At 41.5% G+C, this 18,014-nt stretch overlaps 1 protein-coding gene across 1 annotated transcript; it reads left to right on the forward strand.

Moving 5' to 3' along the window:
• The first annotated feature begins 12,900 nt into the window (after positions 1–12,900).
• LOC131725076 (epithelial membrane protein 3-like) lies at positions 12,901–16,770 on the forward strand. Its single transcript, XM_059018583.1, has 4 exons — positions 12,901–14,424; positions 14,872–14,974; positions 15,492–15,632; positions 15,941–16,770. The coding sequence occupies exons 1-4, from the start codon at positions 14,347–14,349 to the stop codon at positions 16,114–16,116; spliced, it is 498 nt and encodes a 165-aa protein (XP_058874566.1). The 5' UTR covers positions 12,901–14,346; the 3' UTR covers positions 16,117–16,770.
• The last annotated feature ends 1,244 nt before the right edge of the window (positions 16,771–18,014 follow it).

Raw genomic sequence — 18,014 nt, forward strand, 5'->3', positions numbered from 1 at the left:
CTAACAGCAAACTGAAACAAAACACAGGTGAGAGGAGACAGGGGGAGAGGGGGAGGAGAGAGAGAGGGGGAGGAGAGAGGGGAGAGGGGGTGAGAGAGGGGAGGGGGAGGAGAGAGGGGTGGAGATAAGTGAGGGGAAAGGGAGGAGAGAGGAGAGGGAGGAGAGAGAGGAGGAGGAGGAGAGAGAGGAGGGAGGGGTAGGAGGTGGGTGAATCTGTAAGAAGCATGTTTATTATTATACCTGTCCAACCTCATTATAACTGACCAAGCCCCTCTCTATCCCCTCAGTGATGGACAGTGCGGGTTCTCGTCCCCCTCTCCTGACTCGCTCTCTCTCTGTGATGGATGAAGCTTCACTCCGAAAACTGGGGGTGAAGCCCCGCCATGACCCTGAAACCCAAAACAGACAGCCCCCCCTCCCCATGAGACTGAACTCCAACCCAGAGTGAATACACACCCCTCCCTCCATCTTCCCTTTCCCCTCTCACCTCTCCCTCCTCTCTCGTCTCTCCATCTCCCTTTTCCCTACTGTTTCTGTTCTCTTCCCTCTCCCTCCCCCAGCTCTCCTACTCCCTAATCTCTTCTCTCTCCTCTCCCTCTCCTCTTCCTCTCTCCTCTCTTCCCCATCTTTCTCCTCTCCAATCTCACATAATACACTGCTAATACTTCAATTAAAACTTTTTTTAATGTAATTATGCCACTAAGACTATATGAGGGGTTGTGTTCAGGTATGAATGCTGTAATATAGAGACTAGCCTCTGCTTCATATTGAGTGATTGCTTTCCTCTGGTATAGTTGTCTGAGCACTGTGGTAAAGCCATTGCTCAAGAAAACGAACTTGGACCCAAAGTCCTTAATCGTTATAGGTCTATCTTAGTATATATGAAAAATGTGAGTGTGGATTTCGTGCTGCACATAGCACTGAGACAGAAGTAGTAAATGATCTGTTGATAAGCTCTGACTTGGGCTTTCCTTCAATTTTAATTCTCTTAGATCTAAGTGATGCTTTTTTTATTCAAAGTACAAGAAGGTTGATAACATGCAAACTCAAGCTGTGCGGTGAAATTGCTCAATTCAAATATCATGCATAATTCATATTTTTTGAATGTGTGATTATCTGGAGCGCTGGCTGGATCTTTTGATACTGTGCTCCTCTCCATTGTAATGAATGGTCTTGAAAGCTCAGTGGGATTGTCAGGAGGTGTCCTATCTTGGTTCAGGTCTTATCTCTCAAATAGGTTTCAGTTCGTCTCTGCTGAGAGGTGAAATCAGCACTGTCTGACGTTGTCTGCTGTGTTCCACAGGGCTATGCCAGTGGGCTTTCAGAACCAACAAAAACAAAAGTGGGATTACTTGAGTTAGACTTTAGCAGTCTCTCATCAGAACTACAACTAGAAATGATCCTGATCTACCATTTGAGACTCATATTAGGAAAGTCACTAAAAGTATCATTTTATCGTTTGAGAAATACAGCTAAAGCTATTATTTCTGTTTTGATGCTGAAAGACTAATGCATGCCTAATCTATAATTGATTATTGTAATGTACTTTTCTCTGGGATCCCCAAGCGAATGGTTTAATTGTTCATTTTTATTCTGTGAAGCGCTTTGGGATCCTTGTGATGAAAGGGGCTATAGAAATGTGAATTATGTTGTATTGCATTGATGTGTTTTTACATGTAATAACACAGCTAAACCACAAAGGGGCGCTGTGCTACAGTCCGCATGCTGTAATATAGAAACTAGACTGTTTAATATCGAAATCGGTCTCTTCCAGTTTTTAAATGGAACTCACATACAAACGTTATTTTTTTGATTAAAAATATATTTTACATTGTCTATGTATAGACAAAGTTTTAAAATATAGTGTGTGGTTTTAAATGTTTCATATGAAAAACAGAATTTATTAATATTTGTAATTTTTCATTCCTTTGATTAGATTTTAACAGTGATTTCACTTATATCTATATAGTGTAATAAAGCATAGTGAAGCATAGGTGAGAATTGTAAAGCCCAGAGATGTATGGTAAAGCATATTAAAAAAAAAAAAAAAACCATGGGAAACTATTGTGCAAATTATTCTGGTGAACTTTTATAAGGGTTGATACCAGAGGGGGTGGCCTTAATACCAAATACACAGGAATGGCCTTAATACTGAACACCAGGGGGGGGGGGGGCTTAAGACTGAATACAGGGGGTGGTCTTAATACTGAATACAGGGGGGTGGCCTTAATACTGAATACAGGGGGGGTGGCCTTAATACTGAATACAGGGGGGGTGGCCTTAATACTGAATATAGGGGGGGTGGCCTTAATACTGAATACAGGGGGGGGGGTGGCCATAATACTGAATACAGGGGGGGGGCCTTAATACTGAATACAGGGGGGGGGGGGGGGGGGCCTTAATACTGAATACAGGGGGGGATGGCCTTAATACTGAATACACGGGGGGGTGGCCTTAATACTGAAAGTGACGATGAAAATGTCTTAATTTCAGGTTGTGCATTGTTTTTAATCAATTGTGTAATGTTTTTTATTATTTTAAAATTGACTATTTTAAAATAAATATAAAACACATTGTCAAGCCACAGCTTTTTGTATCATTCTAGAGATAACTACTTTTCATCAATAGCCATTGTTCAATGTATTATACAGCAGGGTCACCACACATGATTCAGACAGTCCCCTTGAGTTTCAATCTGCATAGTTTTATATATTACACAGCAACACCACACATGATTCAGACAGTCCCCTTGAGTTTCAATAGCCATAGTTTTATATATTATACAGCAACACCAAACATGATTCAGACAGCCCCCCTGAGCTTCAATCTTCATAGTTTTATATATTATACAGCAACACCAAACACGATTCAGACAGTCCCCCTGAGTTTCAATCTCCATAGTTTTATATATTATTGTTATTTGTTTATTTAGCAGACGCCTTCATCCAAGGCGACTTACAGAGACCAGGGTGTGTGAACTATGCATCAGTTGCAGAGTCACTTACAACTATGTCGCACCTGAAAGACGGAGCACAAGGAGGTTAAGTGACTTGCTCAGGGTCACACAATGAGTCAGTGGCTGAGGTGGGATTTGAACCGGGAACCTCCTGGTTACAAGCCCTTTTCTTTAACCACTGGACCACACAGCAACACCAAACATGATTCAGACAGTCCCCCTGAGTTTCAATAGCCTTAGTTCCCTTTCAAGTGCAAAATGTAACCATTACCGAACATGTGTGTATATTATATTTTATATATATATATATATATATATATCTTATTCAATTCTGAAATAGTTCCTTGTGACAGGGTGGCACAAGGGATGAGGCCCAGAGACAGACTGTATATTAAATAGAAGACACAAAATAAACAGGCACAAGGGCCAAACAAAAAGGTTCTTAAACACAAACAATGAACACAAAGTAAAACTTACAGAAATAAGGCTTCCAGGTTGAGCTATGCCTTCTCCAGCAAGCAGCACAAAACACCAGCTTGCTTCCTCAGCTACCTGTCTCTAATGAGGAGCTGAGGCCTCCTTTTATCTCAGGTGGCTGGGTGCTGATTGATTGCTAATCATTCCCACCTGACACAATAAACCTGGGCAGGGAGGAGAATTTAACCCCATCCCTGCCAATATTTACAAGGGCAGAGCCCTGCTCTGCCACACTCCTCTTTAATATTAAGCGTATATTTCTATCTCAGCCGAGGTTCTGGTTCAGTCCCACCGAGGCCTGCTGTGCTGCTCGGCTCTTTGAGAGTCGATATTATTATTCCTTGCCAGCACTTTAGTTAGGGCTTGAAGTTTTCACTTTTAACCGAAAATAACCGAAAAAAAAACACCCCCAGACCTATTTAGAAGATTTCTTTAACCAATAAACGTATGTTTTGGCAACATAATTTAAATGTCAATCATTCACCACTCTCTTTCTACATGAAGAAAACATCTTTCAGAAGGCAGGCAGCGTGCAAAGACATTGCAACTGACCAATCATCAATTTCATGTACTTTGTAATACGCGTCATTTGTGTCAATACATCGTGTGCTTAGCAATGGGCTTAACGACCACGAACACAAATAAACTAGCAACATGGCGTTACCGTTTTATTCAACGAAGAACCGAAAAAGTACAAAAGCATATTCAAGTTTTTTTTGTGTATGACTGCCTAATTATTATTATTATTATTATTATTATTATTATTATTATTATTATTATTATTATTATTATTATTATTATAATAGGTACATAAATATCAAACCTTAATCTTGTCTGCTGAGATTAATTACAACAGTATGCTATAGTCATAAGTAGGGCCCTGAATTTTTCACTTGTTTTTTTAACCTGTAAGTTAGTCCTACAGCCCCGAGATGTCGCTGTAGCCTCCACTGTAAGCCTCGTAATGAGCAATCATTAAACAATCATCTCATTACACTACTTTAACCATTTGAATTGCTCATCCCATTACTACAAAGTATGTATTAGCAGATTAATAAACAGAATGCTGAAGATGGCTACTGCCATTTATTTTATTTTTTTTATTATTATTTTTTTTATTTATTTATTTTTTTTTTTAAATTTAGTCGTCGCCAATTATTTTTACCCCGGTTTTCACCCCAATTTAGCATGCCCAATTATTATCTGTATCCCCGGCTCACCGCTCGCAACCCCCCCGCCGACTCAGGAAACGGAGGCTGAAACACGCGTCCTCCGAAACGTGCTCCTTCCAAGCCGTCATTTTTCGCACTGCAGATCCACAGCAATGCTACCAGACCTATAGTGCCGGAGGACAACACAGATCTGGCGGCTCCGCTGCAGAGCCACAGGCGCCCTATCGGCCACAGGGGTCGCTGATGCGCGGTGAGCCGTGGATTCCCCTGCCGACCTAAGCCCTCCCTACCCGGGCAGCGCTCAGCCAATTGTGCGCCGCCCCCTAGGAACTCTCGGTCACGGTCAGCTGTGACATAGCCTGGATTCGAACCAGCGATCTCCAGGCTATAGGGCACATCCTGCGAGGAGCGCCTTTACTGGATGCGCCACTCGGGAGCCCTACTGCCATTTATTTAACCCTTACATCCCTATGAAACGTAGCTGGAGTGGCTACACTGACAGCTGGAGGCTTAGGACTGATTATCAGGATGTGAAAAACGCAGGGCCCTCCTCATACGATATGGTGGGCAGAAAAAACTAAACATGAACTGTAGCGGGATAGACATGCGGGCAGAAATGGGTGTAAAATTAAATCTGTTACTTCTCAGAATTCCCGCATTCACAGTGTATCCAGAGTTCTACATGACATCCTCACTCCAACACAGCAAGTTAACATTTATATATGTATCAGTGAAACGTACATTCAATGTATTACTGAAACTGAAAATTAATGTGTTTCAGTGTTTTATTTTTAATAACCGAAAATAATAATAATAAAAAAACTGAACAAAAAATAAAAACTGAAAAGTTCAAGCCCGTGTGTGTGTGTGTGTGTGTGTGTGTGTGTGAGTGTGTGTGTGTGTGTGTGTGTGTGTGTGTGTGTGAGTGTGTGTGTGTGTGTGTGTGTGTGTGTGTGTGAGTGTGTGTGTGTGAGTGTGTGTGTGTGTGTGTGTGTGAGTGTGTGTGTGTGTGTGTGTGTGTGAGTGTGTGTGTGTGTGTGTGTGTGTGTGTGTGAGTGTGTGTGTGGGGCAGCAGTGTGGAGTAGTGGACTCTTGACCTGAGGGTTGTGGGTCCAATCCCTGGTAGGGGACACTGCTGCTGTACCCTTGAGCAAGGTACTTTACCTAGATTGCTCCAGTAAAAACCCAACTGTATAAATGGGTAATTGTATGTAAAAATAATGTGATAATTTGTAACAATTATAAGTCACCCTGGATAAGGGCGTCTGCTAAGAAATAAAATTATATATTGTTATCAGAAAAAGACACGCAGTTGTTAGAATTTAAGCTGCAGAAATTTCCCAATTAATGTATTTTCTGATTAAAGCAATTCAAGGTTTAATTTTCTCTTACTGCTTCCAACTGCTTTCACTTTTCAATGAAGCACTTCTCACACGATTTTGCTCCCAAGCTGCCACTGTATGAACCAATAAGACCAATAAGCCTGACTTCTGTTATATGTTAACTTATGGAAAATATAATAAGATCCAAAATGGAAAATTACCTATATGGTAACAGTATCCTGGGAGACAGTCAGCATGGTTTTAGGAAAGGGAGATCATGTCTAACTAACCTGCTTGATTTTTTGAGGATGCAACATCGACAATGGATAATTGCAAAGCATACGACATGGTTTATTTAGATTTCCAGAAAGCTTTTGACAAAGTCCTGCATAAAAGATTAATTCTCAAACTGAACGCAGTAGGGATTCAAGGAAATGCATGCACATGGATTAGGGAGTGGTTAACAGGTAGAAAACAGAAAGTACTGATTAGACGAGAAACCTCAGAATGGAGTGAGGTAACCAGTGGTGTACCACAGGGATCAGTATTAGGTCCTCTGCTATTCCTAATCTACATTAATGATTTAGATTCTGGTATAGTAGGCAAACTCGTTAAATTTGCAGACGACACAAAAATAGGAGGAGTGGCAAACACTGTTGAAGCAGCAAAGGTCATTCAAAATGATCTAGACAGCATTCAGAATTGGGCAGACACATGGCAAATGAAATTTAATAGAGAGAAGTGTAAAGTATTGCATGCGGAAATAAAAATGTGCATTATAAATATCATATGGGAGATAGTGAAATTGAAGAAGGAATCTATGAAAAAGACCTAGGAGTTTATGTTGACTCAGAAATGTCTTCATCTAGACAATGTGGGGAAGCTATAAAAAAGGCTAACAAGATGCTCAGATATATTGTGAGAAGTGTTAAATTTAAATCAAGGGAAGTAATGTTAAAACTCTACAATGCATTAGTAAGACCTCACCTAGAATATTGTGTTCAGTTCTGGTCACCTCGTTACAAAAAGTATATTGCTGCTCTAGAAAGAGTGCAAAGAAGAGCAACCAGAATTATCCTGGGTTTAAAAGGCATGTCGTATGCAGACAGGCTAAAAGAATTGAATCTATTCAGTCTTGAACAAAGAAGACTACGCGGCAATCTGATTCAAACATTCAAAATCCTAAAAGGTACAGACAATGTCGACCCAGGGGACTTCTTTGACCTGAAAAAAGAAACAAGTACCAGGGATCACAGATGGAGATTAGATAAAGGGGCATTCAGAACAGAAGATAGGCACTTTTTTACACAGAGAATTGTGAGGGTCTGGAACCAACTCCCCAGTAATGTTGTTGAAGCTGACACCCTGGGATCCTTCAAGAAGCTGCTTGATGAGATTCTGGGATCAATAAGCTACTAACAACCAAACGAGCAAGATGGGCTAAATGGGGCCTCCTCTCATTTGTAAACTTTCTTATGTTCTTCTTATGTTCTTATAATTAGCCACATAACATTTTTTGTGCCGATATTAATTCAGAGACATTCTTTCGCATGTAGAGTTCGTATGCACCGGAAGTCCATCTCCCCATAGCCTTGATTAGGTGTGGAGAGATGTTCCTGGAAGCAGCAGAAGTTGTCAGGAGGAAGCCCAGCGTGAAAGAGACACCGATGAAGGTGGTCATAGAACCAATTCCTGGACACAACTATCCCTTCCGGGGTGAGAAACAGGGGATCCTGGTTGCTGGTCGTCGGAAGCAGTGACAGATAGCTGAAAAGAACAGAAACAGGACAAATAATACCATGTGTTTTTGATAAATAAACATGCAAGCCTTTCTTTTCTTGGTTTGATTTTGAATGTTTTAAAAGAGCACGTGACCTGGGATTGACGATAGAGATCTCCTATGCAGCGGTCCGAGGATGCGTCGAATGATTGGTTCCAGCATGTGATTTCACCACATCGTAGGAATCCACAGAAGGCCGAGACGAACATTGCTTCCAGGAGGGCATCTTTGTATGGAGAAAAGTAGCCTGAGCGTAGAGTGATGATCATGGATTCCAGGACTTCATTTGTAATAGGCAACTTGGAAGATGAAGGTTTGGAAGCAGTTCATTGAATCCCACGGAGCAGCATTTGTATCCGAGGAAGATGAGATGGGGAAGGATAGTGATTTAGAGCAAACGAGAGTGAAACTGTAGTCCTGACAAGTATTGGCGTATGATGGAAAGGGAGAGATTGCGTTTTAAAAAGCAATAAGTAATAAATTCTATGATGGAACATTCGGAAGTAAGGCATGAATGTGACAGGGTGCAATATTTGACGTAAGACTGCCACCCTGTATTATAAGCTGCTCTGGTGTTTTGTGAGACTGATTGTTTCATGAGATTAACTGCGGATTCAGAGATCTGGATGTTGGGAGATGATTGATTTAATACAATATGAGGTCCTTGAACCCTGGACATGGATGCAGTAGGGGGTCTCCTGAAAACAGTGCATGGAATTTCTGAAAATTAAAACGAGAGAGAGAGTCAGAGATTATGTTTTTTGAACCTGGGACATGACTTGCTTTGATTCTAAAGTTTCCCAGCACTGAAACCCAGGTGAGCTTTCTCATAAGCTTCATCATTGTATGGGACGATGATCTGCCCTTATTGATAATAGCTACTGTAGAGAGGTTGTCGCAATTAAATGTTATGACCTTTTTTGACCATTTATGCCCCCAGATTACGGCTGCAACAATAATAGGATAGAACTCAAACAATGCTGAAGATTGCTCTATGGAAGGTAGGGACTAGAACTCGGGAGCCATTTCCCGTAGAACCACTTGGAACCTGAGATAACACTGAAGCCCCGAGAGGGGGCAGCATCGGTATAGAGACCGAGAGAGTCTGCAGAAGTAGGTAAGTCATTGTAAAATAAGGAAATGCCGTTCCAGTTGGAGAGGAGGTGGGACCATAGGTTGATATCGGCCAGGCACCCCGCATTGATGTTAACATGGTGTTGTAGTTCAACTACGGAAGATGCTAGTTTTAAAAGATAAGAAACAAATGAATGTCCTTGTGGAATAATCCTTAATAATCCTTCATCGATAATTAGCCTTTTCTTGCCTGAATATTTGTGAGTTGCAACCCCCAGTGGACTAATACGGAATGACGGGAAGGGGGGTTCAGGAAAAGGGCCAATCATGAATCCTTTGGAAGTTTCTTTCTTGAGCAAAATATCAACAGAATCAGAATCATTTAGAGCAGATCTTTGATTACTGCAAACATGGGAAACAGAGGGAGGAGTTAAGATACCAGTGGGGTAACCATCGTTCAGACCTGAAATAATATAACTAACAAAAACTATCTGGGTGATCTATGAGAGCAACCGCCATCGCTACGACATTAATGGGGGTGGACAGGAGGCTTAGTCATTTCTGCTGTGGCTGTCGCCCCAGAAAACTGCAGATGTGGAGAAAAGTACATGAGAAATATTCACAAACGTTCTATTAAAGTTATTACAGATTTGTCTCTTGCCAGAAAAGAACCTGCCTCCCTCGTTTGTCGTTAGATTGGGCTGGGTAAATGAGCAGAGAAGGATTATGAGGAACCCATGACTGGCAACTGAAAACTGAGATTGGAAGGAACTACATCTTGGAACTTCCGGCGAAACATGGCATTGCATTTGCTCGTTTAAAGTGGACTGGGCTGAAAGGGGGCAGAGGTTAGTTCTGTGAAAGCTGGAGCTGCAAACCATACAAGTAAAAACTTTCAGGCCGGCAAAGTGGCGACAAAACAGCTCATTGTCTAAGATGCCCTATTTAACTCTGATATTAAATTGTTCCAGAATTGAAGAGACCTTAGCTGAAAAAGACTTGTGATAGTCGTAAAAAGCTGAACCTCTGTATCTCATAGACAAATCGGTCACAAGGCTAAGATAGACGTCCAACTCCTGATAGCACATGGGAAATGCATCACAGAGAATGTCTCTGTATAGACTAAATGCAGTAACAAATTCTGCCAAAGTATGTTTTTTTGAACAACCGGATGTCTTGGATTTTAAAACAATGGATTCTTCTCTGCAGTCTAACATTCTGTTATCATGCACCTCGAGGGAACAGATAAGCAAAAGAACTAGATTTATGTCCCTACCTTCTTGAATTTGTGTCAGAGTTTGCTGGAGAATAAGGCTGGTCTGGACAGAAGGGAAGCTGGGTTGTGGGAATCGGAGCTGGTTACTGCTGTAAAAAAGATTAAAAGAAGGGCTAGAATTGAGTGGGCTTGAACAGGGAGCCGCAGCGGGAAGCTGAGATGGAGTGGCGAGGAACGCCGATGCAGAAGGACCGAGAGGTACGGGATGGCGTTCAAGGTAGGAGAGATGTTTTTCCAGCCCGGAGACTGAAGCTTGCATTGTTTTGCAGGGCTTGAATGGGGGACTTTAAGGTGATGTCCGGGGAATCCGACCTGGACTTGTCTGTTTGAACAGTGGAGGCCTCGCCAAATGGAGATGGGACCGGAGACTTGGAGGCTGATGCTTCGGACTGATATTTCTTTTTTTTTTTTTGGTACAGCGCGTTGAAGAGACAGCCCAGACGTTCTCTTGCTAGGTCGAACTGGAGTGGCTGGGCTCTCAGGAGCCAAAACGCGACTTTCAGATCGAGGAGTCAAATCCATAGTGCCAGGTAAGCATACCAAACAAAGAAACGACAGGGGTTTGTGGGCAGAGAGACCTATTTAACAAGTTAAACTGGGAACGTATGTGATTGATGGGTGGAATCTCCTTTCAGAAAGACAACAAGTTTCCAATCTAGACAATTTGGGGAAGCTATAAAAAAGGCCAATAAAATGCTCTGATATATACTGAAAAGTGTTGAATTTAAATCAAGGGAAGTAATGTTAAAACTTTACAATGCATTAGTAAGACCTCACCTAGAATATTGTGTTCAGTTCTGGTCACCTCGCTACAAAAAGGATATTGCTGCTCTAGAAAGAGTTCAAAGAAGAGTGACCAGAATTATTCTGGTTTTAAAAGGCATGTCGTATGCAGACTGGCTGAAAAAATTGAATCTATTCAGTCTTGAACAAAGAAGACTATGCAGCGAACTGATTCAAGCATTTAAAATTCTAAATGCAGCAGTGTGGAGTAGTGGTTAGGGCTTTGGACTCTTGACCTGAGGGTTGTGGGTCCAATCCCTGGTAGGGGATACTGCTGCTGTACCCTTGAGCAAGGTACTTTACCTAGATTGCTCCAGTAAAAACCCAACTGTATAAATGGGTAATTGTATGTAAAAAATAATGTGATATCTTGTAACAATTGTAAGTCGCCTGGATAAGGGCGTCTGCTAAGAAATAAATAATAATAATAATAATAATAATAATAATAATAATAATAATAATAATAATAATAATAATAATAATAAATGGTATTAACAATGTCGACCCAAGAGACTTTTTCAACCTGAAAAAAGAAACAAGGACCAGGGGTCACAAATGCAGATTAGATAAAGGGGCATTCAGAACAGAAAATAGGAGGCACTTTTTTACACAGAATTGTGGGAGTCTGGAACCAATTCCCCAGTAATGTTGTTGAAACTGACACCCTGGGATCCTTCAAGAAGCTGCTTGATGAGATTCTGGGATCAATAAGCTACTAACAACCAAACGAGCAAGATAGGCTGAATGGCATCCTCTCGTTTGGAAACTTTCTTATGTTCTTATGTTCTTATTTTATGTCCTTTCAATGATCCTCATTACTGTGCCACACATACATCAAATGTATTTTCCAGCATATTTAACACTAGTATGGCTTTTGTCAACAAAATAAATAAAAATAGCTCAAAAGATGGAAAACAAAGGTTAGCGTTAGAAATGTCTGTATACTTAAAAAAGAAAAGTACACAAGAAATCCATTGTCTTCAGATGTGTTCATATTCTAATTGTTCTGATTATCTTTTACAATGTAAATAGTGCATGTGTGGTAATGTAAGGTTGGCAGGGATGGGGTTAAATCTGTCCCTGCCAGCAATCACAGGTGTGGCCATTCCCTAATTAAGTAATTGAGTGTTAACTGAGTGAGTGTGAGTGTGAGTGTGAGTGTGAGTGTGAGTCTGAGTGTGAGTGTTTGTGTTTGTGTTGTGAGTTTTGAACGTGAGTGAACGTGGCTGCCCAGCCTGCATGTGACATGTATTTTGTTTGAACTGTTTATTTTTGCCCGTGTGCCCTGTTGATTTGTACCTGTTTTGTTCGTTTCTTTTATGTTTGATAAAGTATGCAACAGTGCTTTAAAACCGCAGCTTTCTGTCTCTGGGTCTAATTCCTGCCTTAACCAGCCTGGGCCGTGACGCTACCCTGACAGCAGCCATTATCTGTCAAGGTCCGATTGTTAAGGACTTTCTTTAGCACAAGATGCTGATAGTATCAGAATATGGGGGTGTGTGGAGGCTGTCTGTGTGTCTGTCTGTCTGTGTGTCTGTCTCTCTGTGTGTGTCTGTCTGTGCAATCTTTATTTTATTCCGATCTCTGTATCTCTTCCCATGGGGGTGAATGGACGTGCTTTAAGGTTCTAAATTAACTGGGTGGGCTTTTTAAAGAAGATTTTAACTAGCTAATTACAGCGATTAAATTAATTAAAATGTTTTGTGTTTGTTGATTTTAAGGGTGGTTCAAAACTGAGATAATTTTCTGTTCATCATAAACCACAAACTGCAACAGAAATGATAATGTTTTTAAGTTAAAATAAAGGTTAGGCTTGAGGCATGGAGACTGAATGGCACCCTCCCACCCTCAGCCCCTAAGAGAAAGGGTGCTCCCTCCAGTCTAGGGCAGGCTTGACTGAAGATAATTTTTTCCTCGTTCTCACTTCTCTTCTCTTCTCTGTCTCCCTCCCTCCCTCCCTCCCGCTCCCCCTCTCTCAATTCCAATTCATATATTTAAGAGCATCTGTTTGTAATTATGTAACTCCTTAACTCTCTCCCTCTCTTTCCTCGCCCCCCTCTCTCACCTCCCATCTCTCCTCTCTCTCCTCTCCCCCTCTCATCTCCCTCTATCTCCTCTCTCTCCCTCCCTCCTCACCCCTCTCTCCCCTCTTTCTCTTTCTCTCTCTCCTCTGCCCCTCTCCCCTCTCTCTCCTCTGCCCCTCTGTCCTCTCCCCCTCTCTACCCCCCCTTCTCTCAGTGTGTTTTTGCTCACAGTATTCACTATTCAGAGTCTCACACACAGACAGGAAGCTGACACACAGACTCAGAGGGGAGTGGACGCGTCTTGTTTTGATCCGAACCAAGCGTTTAAACATCGTCTGAACTGAAGGAGTTGTTTTAGCAGCGCTAAACTTTCTAAAGGAATGATTGTATCAACATTAAACATTTTACAAGAACTATATCAACTTTTAAAGGAATATTTGGAGGAGTTATTTTGTCCATGTTAACTGTTTAAAGAAATAGTGTCATTTGCAGTATACTTTTTTAAAAGGATCATTGCATCTACATTCAACTTTACAAGAATTGTCTACAAGAACTGTTTTCTAAACTTCTAAAAGTAGATTTTACAGGAATCATTTCATCTGTGTTGAACTATAAAAAGGAATAGTTTTATCTACACTGAACTTTTTACAAGATCTATCAAAACTTTTTAAAGGAATAATTTTAACTACACTGGCCTTTTTAAAGGAATTGTTTATTTTATGTTAAATTTTAAGAAGGAACTGTATAATCTGCAGTAAACTGAGTTTTATTTGTGTAAAACTTTCTGAAGGAACTATTTTATCTTCAATAAATGTTTCTGGAGGAATTATTCTAAAAGGCATCACTTGTTGGACAATATTTTAACCCAGGCTTCATTTTGAACCTTCCTCATTATTTTTATTTCTGAAGGCTTTTCAAGGAGCTGTTTTATCATTTTTTAAATGTTAAACTTTTGAAAGCAATCATTTTAAAAGAATCATGTAATTCTTTTAATAATTTGTCAATCCTCACAATTCAAACTTTAACAAAAAACATTTTCTAGAACCCATCTAGAATCCTGTTTTTTTTTATATATATATATAAATCACACTAGACTTTAGAAACGATTTTATCTGCTCTAAACTTTTAAAGGAAGAGGTTTATCTGAGTAGATGTAAATTTGCAGGTTGCAGTTTAACCTTTTGAAAAGTCTGGAGTGAACTTTATTTTAAAGAAACTGTCTTCACTAAACAAAGGTGAAAACAAATTAAAGGAGCGGCCTATTTTTTTTTGTCCAACCAGTATAAAGAACGACTTATTTTTTTGACCAAACAATTGAAAAAATGGCCTATTATTTGGATTAACCTAATTTTTGACCAGCAATTGAAGGAACTACCTAAGCTTTGGACCAGCCTGTTATATTGACCAACATTGCAAGGACCTCATTGTGACCGATCTATTTTTGTGACCGTCCTGTTATTGTGAGCAGCCCCTCCGCTCAGCATGACTGCACTGCTAATTGCAGTGACTGTGCTGCACCTCCTGTCTCTCGCCATGCTCTTCACTGCCATGCTGGACAAGGTGAGGGCTGTGACTGCAACCGGACCCGGGACCAATCAGCAGGGCACAGGCAGGGCTAGGGCAATACTGCACTCAGCAGGGCACAGGCAGGGCTAGGGCAATACTGCACTCAGCAGGGCACAGGCAGGGCTAGGGCAATACTGCACTCAGCAGGGCACAATCAGGGCTGGAACAGGGCAATACTGCACTCAGCAGGGCACAGGCAGGGCTGGAACAGGGCAATACTGCACTCAGCAGGGCACAATCAGGGCTGGAACAGGGCAATACTACACTCAGCAGGGTACAGGCAGGGCTGGAACAGGGCAATACTGCACTCAGCAGGGCACAGGCAGGGCTGGAACAGGGCAATACTGCACAGGTGAGAGAGCGAGGGGGAGAGATCAGTATATCTGAGTGTCTCAGTGTTTCTGAGTTTCTGTGTCTCTCAGTGTCTCTTGTCATCTCTAGGTTTGGTGGGTCTCTCCTGCAGTCAGAAACACTGACTTGTGGTATAACTGTCTCTACACCAATTACACCGGCACCTGGCTCTGTGCAAACTCTGCAGACAACGGTGAGGCAAACAGCTTCAACACTTCATCCTCTCTCTCCCTCCCTCCCCCTCTCTCTCTCTCCCCTCTCCACTCTCTCTCCCACTCTCTTCACCTCTCATTTCCTCCCCCCTCCCCATCCTTCTCAATATTTTTAACAAACAACTGCTCTGTCTATCTTTCTTTCATTGCCTCTTCTCTCTCTCTCTCTGTCTTATTTTGCTGTGTCAAACTGAACAGGATCGTGTGACTCTGTCTGTCTGTCTGCCTATCTGAATGTCACTCCCTACTTTCCCTCTCTATCAATTCAAATTGAGTTCATGTTTAACAAGAAGTATCTGTTATTATGCAGTCACAAGTACAAACTGAAATAATAGCTGTCATTTTAAAAGGTGCCTCTCCTCTCCCTCTCTCTCTCCCTCTCTCACTGTCTCTCTCCTTCTCCCACTCCTCTCCCTCTCCCTCCCACTCCTCTTCTTCTCCCTCTCTCTCCCCCTCCCCCCACACTCCTCTTCCTCTTCCTCTCCTTCTCCCTCTCAGACTGGCTCCACGCAGTGCAGGCTCTGATGGTTGTATCAGTTCTGTTCTCTGCTGTCTCGTTCCTCCTCTTCCTGTGTCAGCTCTACTCACTGCGCAGGGGGGGCCTCTTCTACATCACGGGAATGTTCCAGATATTCGCAGGTCAGTCTCTCTGTCCATCTGTCCGTCCGTCCGTCCGTCCATCTGTCTGTCTGTCTGTCTGTCTGTCTGTCTGTCTGTGTGTGTCTGTGCGTTAAAACTGGGATTCTCTTTCCCTGTGTGTTGTTGATGCTGAATCATTAGGATCCTTTAAGACCCGACTAAAGTTTCAATGTAAATTCAGTGACAAATGTTTTCACTAGAAGTCTTTCAATTAAAATTCTTCACTAAATTCAATTCCATGTGTGTGTGACTATCTGTGTGTCTCTGCCTATCTATCTCTCTATGAATCTCCCTCTCCTCTCTTTCAGGGTTGACAGTGTTCTCTGCCTCTCTCATCTACTCTCTTCACGCTCCTGAGATTCTGAGCGACTCTTCGCTGCCCCCCGCTGGTCACTTTGGGTACTGCTTCGTTGTGGCATGGCTGTGCGTCCCGGCCTTGCTGTTCAGCGGAGTGCTCTACATCCACCTGAGAAAGAAAGAGTGAAACAGAACAGAATGGAGGAGTGAAGACCCCCTCCTCTATCCTCTTCTCCCTCACCCACCCCTTTACCCCCTCTCTCAATTGAATCACATGATCTATATTGGCATAACAAGTCATATAAGCATTGCCAGCCAATGTACAGAAATAGTGAACATTTATAGAGACAGAGAGAGAGGAGAGAGAAACAAAATAGTCTGCTAATGAATATAAACCTATCCCTGTAATTACTGTTAATTGCATTGCAGGACTGACATTACTATAAGGGGTAGAGACAGATGGAATGAGGAGAGGGAGAGAAGGAGAGATAGAAGGGGAGGGAATGTGGTAGAGTAAGACATTGTGCGTCTCTGTGTGTCTATTTGTAGCTCATATACTCATCACTACTCAGTTAGAAGGTTATAATGAAACTGGCTCCCTATGGATGCCATGATGGCTCTAAAGGCTCCATGCTTCTCTATAGGAGCCAAACTGCATGCTGGAGCCAAGATGCCACCAGTCTCCTCAATGCTGTCTGAATACCTGTGGCTGTCTTATCTTATATTCTCAGATTCCATGTTTTACATCTAAATGTTATTTTGTTTGTTTGTTCTTTGCTAAGATGCTTTTTGTTACACTTTTCTGTAATAATTTTTAAAATATAATAGTTCTTTTTTTCAATACTGTGTGTCATTTATTTTTTTACCCTGAAGATAATCAATCTTTCTTTCACTAAACTATACTGTGCTAGAATGACATTGTAACTGCAGTTTAAGATCTCTATACAGTGCTACAATTACACTGTAACTGTAATTTAAGATCTCTAGACTAGATTGTGCTAGAATTACATTGTAACTGCAGTTTGAGATCACTAGACTAGACTGTGTTGAATTACATTGTAACTGCAGTTTGAGATCACTAGATTAGACTGTGCTAAGAAAGAAGGAAAGAAAGAAAGAAAGAAAGAAAGAAAGAAAGAAAGAAAGAAAGAAAGAAGAACTTCTTGAGTTCCCCTTCAATGAAGGGAATATGATGCTACAATAAAGTCTAGTGCTTGAAACAGCCACACACACTTCTCTGTTACTCATCTACTGAGAGTTTACTAAAGGAGTGTCGAACACGACACAATCTCTTACCTTCACAGGGGCAGTGATAATGTTGCTTGTGCTACTAATAGGTAAGTGATTGAATTATAGAGATGGTCAGCACTGCTTTAAAGAAGGGACCAGTGATCATGTTAATAAAGCTAATGAGAGGTAAGAGAATGGATTTTAAAGATGGTCAGCGCTCCTTTAAAGGGAGGGGCCGGTGATCATGTTAATAAAGCTAATGAGAGGTGAGAGAATGGATTTTAAAGATGGTCAGCGCTCCTTTAAAGGGAGGGGCCGGTGATCGTGTTAATAAAGCTAATGAGAGGTGAGAGAATGGATTTTAAAGATGGTCAGCACACCTTTAAAGGGGGCAGTGATCATGTTAATAAAGCTAATGAGAGGTAAGAATGGATTTTAAAAATGGTCAGCGCTCCTTTAAAGAGGGCAATGATAATGTTAATAAAGCTAATAAGAGGTAAGAGAATGGATTTTAAACATGATCAGCACTCCTTTAAAGGAGGCAGTGATCATGTTAATGATAAAGAGGTAGGAGAATGGTGATTCTGGTTCTGATTGGTTCAGAGCTGTTTACTGTTTGCTGTAGGTGTTTTTGTTTGATTATAATTCACTGAATATTTTAGTTTGAGGTGTGAGATCCTTTTGGTTTCAATACAAGAGGCATAGTGAGAGAACAGGAATGTGAGTGTGTGTGTGTGCGTGCGTGTGTGTGTGCATCTGATATTGTGTGTGCGTGCGTGTGTGTGTGCATCTGATATTGTGTGTGTGTGTGTGTGTGTGTGCATCTGATGTTCTATGTGTGTGTGCATCTGATAT

The sequence above is a fragment of the Acipenser ruthenus genome, chromosome 60, assembly GCF_902713425.1.
Source record: "Acipenser ruthenus chromosome 60, fAciRut3.2 maternal haplotype, whole genome shotgun sequence".
NCBI lineage: Eukaryota > Metazoa > Chordata > Actinopteri > Acipenseriformes > Acipenseridae > Acipenser > Acipenser ruthenus.

Coding starts and splice junctions, on each gene's coding strand:
- LOC131725076 (XM_059018583.1), top strand. CDS start 14,347: ATGACTGCACTGCTAATTGCAGTGACTGTGCTGCACCTCCTGTCTCTC. Junction 14,425..14,871: donor TCACTGCCATGCTGGACAAG/GTGAGGGCTGTG, acceptor TGTCATCTCTAG/GTTTGGTGGGTCTCTCCTGC. Junction 14,975..15,491: donor TGCAAACTCTGCAGACAACG/GTGAGGCAAACA, acceptor TCTCCCTCTCAG/ACTGGCTCCACGCAGTGCAG.